The sequence below is a fragment of the Eumetopias jubatus genome, unplaced genomic scaffold (genome assembly GCF_037043125.1).
Source record: "Eumetopias jubatus isolate StellerSeaLion01/CBP00866 unplaced genomic scaffold, mEumJub1_p1.0 scaffold_10, whole genome shotgun sequence".
Lineage (NCBI taxonomy): Eukaryota > Metazoa > Chordata > Mammalia > Carnivora > Otariidae > Eumetopias > Eumetopias jubatus.
This window is the reverse complement of record NW_028274816.1, coordinates 57,787,853-57,796,953: the sequence shown is the minus strand read 5'-3', so window position 1 is coordinate 57,796,953 and position 9,101 is coordinate 57,787,853. Positions and strand designations below refer to the sequence as shown.

The 9,101-nt window shown below is 49.9% G+C and overlaps 1 protein-coding gene across 1 annotated transcript; it reads right to left on the bottom strand.

The window, feature by feature from the left end:
* Positions 1 to 4,773: 4,773 nt before the first annotated feature.
* On the bottom strand, positions 4,774 to 8,830 carry DKKL1 (dickkopf like acrosomal protein 1). The gene is made up of 5 exons (XM_028091462.2): positions 8,666 to 8,830; positions 8,232 to 8,406; positions 7,576 to 7,716; positions 7,361 to 7,453; positions 4,774 to 5,105 (listed from the first exon to the last, which is right to left on the bottom strand). The coding sequence occupies exons 2-5, from the start codon at positions 8,385 to 8,387 to the stop codon at positions 4,794 to 4,796; spliced, it is 702 nt and encodes a 233-aa protein (XP_027947263.1). The 5' UTR covers positions 8,388 to 8,406; positions 8,666 to 8,830; the 3' UTR covers positions 4,774 to 4,793.
* Positions 8,831 to 9,101: the final 271 nt, after the last annotated feature.

Below are 9,101 nucleotides of genomic sequence, written 5' to 3'. Positions count from 1 at the left end.
GGGCCAAGGCTGGAGGAACCAGAGCCGGTAGGGGGAGTGAGGGGCGTCTGCGTCCCCTTCGCTGGGGTCTTTTCTCCCGCCTCAAGCTTGGGTGCAGTGGGCCCAAGCAAGGGAGATTTGGATTGAGGGACTCCCCTGGCCCATCCCCACGTCTTATCACTATTAAGTCATGCCCTTTTTGCCGTGTGTTCCGTGCCAGGCTGCCCGTCACCGTCACAATGATGTCCTACCCTGTCTTGCCCTACCACTCCCGCGCCCTCTGTGGCTTCCAGTCCCTGAGGATTCTTTCTCAAACCGTTTCATTCATTCCTATAAGGAGAGTGGGGGGGGGGGGGGAATATTCTCAGCTTTCCCAGCTAGAGAGAAGAGAATTACAGCCCAAATCGACTCCCAAGAATGGGGGTTTGGGACACAAGATGTCCCATACAGGGGCGCCTGGGTGGCTCAGTCGGTTGAGCATCTGCCTTCGGCTCAGGTCATGATCCCAGGGTCCTGGGATCGAGCCCCACGACAGGCTCCCTGCTCAGTGGGGAGCCTGCTTCTCCCTCTCCCTCTGCCTGCCGCTCTTCCTGCTTGTGCCCACTCTCTCTGTCATTTTATTTATTTACTTGACAGAGAGAGACATAACGAGAGGGAACACAAGCAGGGGAAGTGGGAGGGGGGGAAGCAGGCTTCCCGCGGAGCAGGGAGCCCGATGCGGAGCTCGATCCGAGAACCCTGGGATCATGACCCGAGCGGAAGGCAGACGCTTAACGACTGAGCCACCCAGGCGCCCTAAATAAATAAAATCTTAAAAAAAAAAAAAGTCCCATCCACTCCGTCTTTCTGATAGCAGAGACACAGAAAAGGAATCCTTCTGCATCCTCCCGTTCATGCCACCATCGTTCATTCAGCTGTCACTTCCTCAGAGAGACCTTCCGCTGCCGCCGCACTGCCTGCATTAGGCCCCCATCTCACTAACCACTTACTATTTCTTAGTGGTCCTGATGGGGTGTCTCACAACGTGACATATTGTATATCTGTGTACTATCACCCCCACTGGAATGTGAACTATATGCAGTAGGAGGCTGTTTTGGGGCTAGAAGATGCCTGGCCCAGTGTGAGTGCTCAAAAAAAAAAAAAAAATGGTGTTGAATGAATGAGTGAACCAATGGATGGAATCCAACCTCTTAACTCCTGGGCAGTATAGAACTGATGACAAGGCTGTGGGCCTGGAGGCAGACATTCTTGGGGTTGAGTTTTGGCTCCATCACTTCCTTGGCATTAGGGCTTACCCTCTCTGAGCCTCAGGTTTCTTCCCAGAAATGGAGATAGTAATTGCTTCTTAGGTTCCCTTGAGGACTTAAGGTGGTAGTCGCTGTTAATTGTTATTATTATGGCTATTAGATGGTGACTTGTTACAAGGCCTGGGAAAGAACCTGTTTGACAGGTGATGTGATGACTGGTTAAAAGTGTGAGATGGGGCACCTGGGTGGCTCAGTCGGTTGGGCGTCTGCCTTTGGCTCAGGTTGTGATCCCAGGGTCCTGGGATTGAGCCCCACATCGGGCTCCCTGCTCCTTGGGAAGCCTGCTTCTCCCTCTCCCAGATCCCCCTGCTTGTGTTCCCTCTCTCTCTGTGTCTCTCTCTGTCAAATAAATAAAATCTTAAAAAAAATAAAAGTGTGAGATATGGAATCAGACAAACCCAGTGCCATTGCTGTGTGACTTTGGCAAGTGACTTCACCTCTCTGAAACTCAACTTCTTCTCTATGGGAACAAGTAGTACCCACTTCATTGGGTCTTGAGAGTTAATAAGAATGTTTACCAAGTGTTTTCTTGGCACAGGCTGTCTAGTGGTGGAGTCCTTGGCTTTATTAGTATAAGTTCATTCTTTCTGTTTATTTCTTCAGTATTTCTTGTTCCTTCCTCCTTCCTTCCCTTCCTTTCTTCCTTTTTGAGGTGTGGATAATTTTGTAAGCCCTAAAAAATTTAAAAAAATTTTTATATATAGTTGTAACATACGTAAAGTGCTAAATCTTAAGTTATAACTCAGTTAAATTTGTATAGAGTAGGGGCTCCTGGGTGGCTCAGTCAGTTAAGCATCTGACTTCAGCTCAGGTCATGATCTCAGGGTCCTGGGATGAGCCCTGCATCAGGCTTCATGCTCCTCGGGGAGTCTGCTTCTCCCGCTCTCTCTTCTCCTCCCACTGCATGTGTGCTCTCTCCCTCTCTTAAATAAATAAGTAAATAAATCTTTAAAAAATTTGTACAGAGTAATACATTAATGAAACCACCCAAATAAAAAAAGAGAGTATTGTCTACAACCCCGAAGCCTTATTTGCACCTCCTCCTAATCATTACCTTCCATAGGTAACTACTTTTGATTATGGCTTCGTTTGCTGAACATTATGTTTATGAGATTCATTGCATAGCAGTGGGCTATTCTTTTCACTGCTGTATAATTTTCCAGTGATGAATATGCTACAATTTTACCAGTTCATTTGATGGGCATTGGGTTGTTCCTGCTTCCTGGCGATTATGAGTACTGTTGGTATGAATTATTTGTTTAGATTTTCTTTAATCAGTTTCAGTAATGTTTCATAGTTTTCCATTTAGAGACCTAGCAAATCTTTTGTTAGGTTTATTTCTAGGTTGTTTTATTTTTTTATGCTAACATGAATCATTTTTAAAATTTTCATTTGAATTTTTTTGTTCTAAATGTTTAGGGGTATAATTGATTTTTTATTTTTAGATGCAGTGAAGGGTAGCAGAATATGCCACCCCAAAACATACCACTATGGTATAAGGATCAATGTGAGCAGAAGACAACTGAGAAGAAGCAAATACAAGAAAAGCTCTCTGCTCTCCTCCTATTTGTCTGAAAGTTGGACATAAAGGTGTTTCCCCTCCCCTCTCTACCAGGAAGGATAAAAGTTAATAACTCTAGACAACTCTAGAGTCTTATCAACTCAGACACAACACCGAAGGAATCCATACAGTGAACTTTATTAACTAGCTCTTATTCTCCACTGGTTCCCCCATATATATGCTTTCCTACAGTGTGCAGTCCTAGAAACTCAAAGCCATTTTCCTTTGTCTTCTCACTTCTCTGAAAATGTACAGTACTTTTCAAAAGCTGCTGTATAAGTCCCAATTCTTTTTTTAAAAAAGATTTTATTGGGGCGCCTGGGTGGCTCAGTCATTAAGCCTCTGCCTTCGGCTTAGGTCATGATCCCAGTGTCTTGGGATCGAGCCCCGCATCGGGCTCCCTGCTCAGCAGGAAGCCTACTTCTCCCTCTCCCATTCCCCCTGCTTCTGTTCCCTCTCTCGCTGTGTCTCTGTCAAATAAATAAAATCTAAAAAAAAATTATTTGAGAGGGAGAGAGCATGAGCAGGGGAGAGGGGTAGAGAGAGAAGGAGAAGCAGAGTCCTCGCTGAGCAGGAAGCCTGACACAGGACTCGATCCCAGAACCCTGGGGTCATGACCTGAGCTGTAGGTAGACGCTTAACCTACTGAGCCACCCAGGTGTCCCAAAACCTAAATTTTCAACAGAAAGTTCATTTTTATTTATGCCTGTGCATTTCTAGGTTCTTGAGTGTGTTGGGTCTGTCTGTGGGGTGATCCGACCCTGAGCCTGGGCTTCGAGGGAGAAAGCTCATGTCATGTCTGTATCCCCTCTTGAGGGAGGGTTCTCAGAGAGAATAGGAGACATGCTGGGCATGGGGCAAAGTGGACAGGGCACCCAAGACAGGGTCTGTGAACTTCCAGGTTTGGAAGAGGCACTAGACCTGGCTGGCACATAACTGGTGTGTCAGGTGTTGGGCATGGAGGGACAGAGAGACAAAGGGAGAGGCAAACAGCAAGTTGAAGATGGAGTCAGCATGTAAGTCAAGACTCAGAGAATGAAAAGATAAAAATGAGAGTGTGCAGGGGCACCTGGGTGGCTCAGTCGGTTAAGTGCCTGCCTTCAGCTCAGGTCATGATCCCAGGGTCCTGGGATCAAGTCCCGCATTGGGCTCCCTGCTCAGCGGGACGCCTGCCTCTCCCCCTGCTTGTGCTTTCTCTCTGACAAATAAAAATCTTTTTTTTTTTTTTTTGAGATTTTATTTGACAGAGACAGACAGAGAGAGAGGGAACACAAGCAGGGGGAGTGGGGGAGGGAGAAGCAGGCTTCCCGCGGAGCAGGGAGCCCGATGCAGGGCTTGATCCCAGGACCCTGGGATCATGACCTGAGCCAAAGGTGGACGCTTAACAACTGAGCCACCCAGGTGCCCCTGACAAAAAAAAAAAAAAAAAAAAAAAGGCAGATTCTTCCTGCATCCTCCAGATAAGAACCCAGCAGGCCAACCCCTTGATTTTGACCTTGTGAGACCCTGTGCAGAGGACCAGCTGAGGCATCCCGGATTTCTGTCCTGTAGATATGCGGGAGAATACATATGCATTCTCAGTTGGTTTGTGGTCACTTGTCAGGTCAGGGATAGAAAACAAATATAGAGGTTGGAGTGAAGGTGTTGGGAATAGGAGGACAGACAGGGCTGGAGGTGACAAGGTCAGCGAGTTGCTCAATGAGCAGGCAGACGTCTGAGTTTTTCTCACTCACTGAGCCTGGAGACCTTGGCAAGAGCTGGTGGCACAAGCCAGATGTCACTCTTAAGGCTAGGGTTGTGGGGACTTGCCATGACCCAGTTGGCTGAGGCCTGGGGACAGATCCTGAAAAGAGAAAGTGCTGCTAGATATAAGAATTTTATTTCTATATGGTGCTTGGGGTGGGGTCTGGTGGGGGGTACATGCAGGTGTTCCCCGGTCCCCACCCCTATAGCTGCCGGGAGGGCCTGAGGATGTACAAGAAGTGGGTCTTCCGGGCGGGCAGCTTGGAGTGGGAGGAGCCCTGAGTCCCCTCTTCGAGGCTGTCTTCGTGGGTCCCCTCGCGGAGCCCGTCCCGGATGGCCTGCAGGCGGTGTCGCTTCTCACTGAGCCAGTGGCCACCCTCCTGAACATCCTGGTGGGACCTCCGCCTTGGCAGCTTCATGATCCAGAAGGCCACTTGGGGATGGGGTTCTGGGTGGAAGCTGTCGATGACTTTTGGGACAGGCACCAAGGCCTCCTTCTCCTCTATTTTGGGAACCTGGGGAGGAGGGACAAGGAGATGTCTTAAACTCCAAATGACAACCCCAGAGTGCTAAGTCCTCCCTGGCATACTCAGCCCATTTTGCCACCAACAGGGCGCTTTGGGAGTTTAAAACTCATTTTGTGGTTTACAAAGGATGGGGTTTACAAGTGCTTTAGAATTAAAAATACTGAGATTTATAGAATACTCTGGGATGGAAAGCACATTTCCGAGGTTTCAAAACCATTTTCGGATTAAACATACTCTAAGGTTTAGAAAGCAATTGGAAATGTACAAATCACTTTGGGATTAAAAGCTCCTGGCTTTCCTAAAGCACACAATTGCAACGTGTGATCCTTGATTGAATCCTGGGTCAAAAACCAAATCAGCTCTTATGGACAGCTTTTGGTCCCTCTTTCAGGACAATTGTGTATGGACTGAACGTCTGTTTGCTCCTTGCTACTCAAAGTGTGGCTGTGGACCAGCAGCATCAGCAACATTTGGGAGCTTGTTAGACATATAAATTAGCAAATTAGACATCCAGACCTACTGAATCAGAGTCTGCATTTTTCAGAGAAGTCCTGTAGGAGATTTGTGTCTCCACGCCCCCACCCCCATTCGTATGGTGAAGTCCTAATTCCCAGTACCTCAGAATGTGATCTTATTTGGAAACAGAGTCATTGCAAATTTCATCAGTTAAGACAAGGTCATTAGGGTGGGCCCTAATCTAATACGACTGGTGTCCTTATGCAAAGGGGGAAATTTGGACATAGAGGTGCACATGGAGACAAGTCCGTGAAAGATGAAGGCAGAGATGGGGGTGGGGGGGAATGCTTCTACATTTCAAGGAATGCCACAGATTTTCCACAGACCACCAGAGGCTAGGGGAGAGGCATGGAACAGATTCTTCCTCACAGCCTCAGAAAGAACCAACCCCAGGGCGCCTGGGTGGCTCAGTTGGTTGAGCGACTGCCTTCGGCTCGGGTCATGATCCTGGAGTCCAGGGATTGAGTCCCACATTGAGCTCCCGGCTCGGCGGGGAGCCTGCTTCTCCCTCTGACCCTCTCCCCTCTCATGCTGTTTCTCTCTCTCTCTCAAATAAATAAATAAAATCTTAAAAAAAAAAAAGAAAGAAAGAACCAACCCTGGTGACACCTTGACCTTGAATGCCCAGCCTCCAGAACTGGGAACCAGCATTTCTGTTGTTTCAGCCACCCAGTCTGTGGTACTTTGTTACGGCAGCCCTAGCAAACTAATACAGAAACTCTAATAGCGTGATTATCAATGTTAAATTTCTTGGGTGTAAAAATGGTACTGTGGTCATGCAGGAGAATGCATTATTCTTTGGAGATACCCACTGAAGGCTTTAAGGGTGGCGTGCCATGATGTCAATACTTCACTGTCACATAGTTCAAAAATGAAAAAGTAAAAACAAAGTAAATGTGGTAAGATGTTCGCAAGTGGTGCATCTAGGCCAGTGGTTCTCAACGGAAGTCTGGAGACCTCTTTTGGTTGTCACAACTGGTGGGGGAGGGGACGCGACTTCCATCTGGGGGACAGAGGTAGCACTGCTTATAAACATCCTACAGGGCACAGGACAGCCCTTGCAACCAAAGATTATCCAGCCCCAAGTGCCAATGGTGCCCAGGTCAAGAAACCTTGCTCTATGGAAAAGGGAATACAGGTTTACTGTATTATATATTTTTTTCAACTCTTCTGTAGATTCAAAAATTTAAGAAAACCTGGGGGGTGTGTGTGGAAGACCCATATGGGTTTGCCAAGTGCTTGGGGGTTCTGAAAACGTTTTAGGGTAAGAAAATAAGCACTCTGTGGTTAGAATCACCCTGAGAGGTTTACCAAGGTGAGCTACGCAAAGGATTTGGGGTTCATAAGGCACTTTGGAATGAAAGATCACATTTTGAAGTTTATGAGAGATCTGCTTAGCCCTTTGGGATAGATTAAAAACTACTTGGAGGTCTGTAGAGTACTTTGAGATAAAAACACACTTTGGGATTTACAAGGGTGAAGATTACCCAGCACTTGGTAAAGCAGTTTTTGGTTTACAAAACTCTCTGGGGTTTACTAAGTGAGTGGGGAGATATACTCTGAGGTTGTAAACCTCATTTCTGAGAGCTGGTTGGTCCCTTTGACAGATGATAAAACTGAGGCCCAGTGAGAGGAAGTGAACAGTTGGAATGGGAGTGTCAACTCATCTTCTCCTAAACTACAGAAAAAGTTTGGGATGGGACATTTTGTCAGGGGCATGTCCTAACCTTCCAGTCACCCTCCAAGCTCCCCTCTCCTGGCTCAATGGATGCCACCATCCGCTCGGAGATCAGCACCTCTCCTGTTTTGTTGTCTGTCACCTGTGAGATCAGGAGGAGAGAGTGAGAGCAAAACCGCTTCCTTCCGCTGCCCTCCTCCCCACTGATACTGCAGCATGAGGGATCATGGGGAGACTCCAGGAGGGACTTCCCGGCACAGGCACCTTGTCGATCTGGAGGTGGCTAGAGAGTGTGTTGTTCCCCAGGTGGTGCTCCTGGTTCTCTTCTCGGTGGTAGTTCTTGGGGAGGCCCCGGAAGTCCATGGGGGCAGAGAAGAAGCTGTCCATGCCCCGTAGCAAGTCATCCTGGGGCCAGAGGAGGGACCATTGATTTGCTGGATCTCAAGACTCCCAAGTAAATCTGCAGCCCTACCAGGATGTCCTTGAGGCCTTGCCCCAAGTACCTCCCAGCTCCTTCTCTCTCCGTCCTCTGACCCTTAGGGCCTCACCAGGTCACCGTGTGCCCCACCCCCCATCTGTCCCATTACCTTCCTATTCCTGCTCCCCCCTCCCCGCCCCCGTCTTACTGTCGCTATGGCCCCATCCCCTTCTCCTTCCGAGTCTCTCTCTCCATCCAGTCTTCATCTCTCTGTCCCATCTCCCTCTCTGCTTGATTTCCTCCCTCTCTTCCGCTCTCTCGGTCTGCTGTCACCCTCTATTGATCTCTCTCGGTCCCTTTGACTCCTTCTCTTACTCCTTCTGCCTGGGCGCAACTCGTCTTCCATTCTGTCTCTCCGAACCCCTTCCATCCTTCAGTCCCCATCTGCCCCCGTCCCTCTCCTCTTCCCCTCTTCCTACCCCCAACCCTTGCCATTGCTCACTTTCAGGAAAAGCCGGGTGAAGCCTTGAATTAGGCTCTGGAGGCCTAGAAAACCTGAGGAGCTCTCTTGGGCGTCAGCATCGCGGATCGGGGCTGCAGGGGAGGGGGGCACCAGGGCAGAGGGGACCAGCAGCAGCAGGACCAGAGGTTGCCACATTGCGGGGCGGGCCGGGAGGCTGTGGCATAGGTAGGGGTCAGAGTCCCCCCTTCTAAAATGGTCACGCCCCCACCCAAGACATGCGCCCCGTTCCCATTCCTGGCCTGGGCAATTCCTCACACCCCGCGCACTGCTCCCCCTCGGTCCTTCTGCCCCCACTCCCTCCATAGCGTCAGGCCCTGCCCCTCCTCCCAGGCCCGGCTCCTCAGGGAGCTGCCTCACAAACGGATCTCTTTACTCTCCTTCGCCCGCATTCATACCCAGATCTCATTCCTCACCTTCTCCCACGCCCCGCCCCTTTTCCTGGGCCCCGCCTTATGCTAGACCACAGCCGGGTCACCGGACTCTCAGACTCCAGCCGTCGGTCCACGGACTGTTAAATCCAAACAGTTCTGGTCTCAAGCCCAGGCGGGGTACCTGGAGCGTTGGATGAGCTCCGCGAGCCTTAGCCTCGCCCCTATGACCTGACCACGCCCCTATCTGCTGACCTCACCCACGAGCCGGGCCCGCTATTGGGTGGTCACGCCCTTAAGGGCGGGGGCACGCCCCTATTCGTTAACCGCACCCCCATCGTCTGACCACGCCCCTGCCGGTTGACCTCGGCCCTGAATCCCCGGTGTGGCCTGTGTTCTCGGATCTTGGCCCTCGCGCCCCACTCCAATGCCAAATGGCCACGCCCCTTGCTTAGAGCCGTGCCCCCACACCTGGGCCACT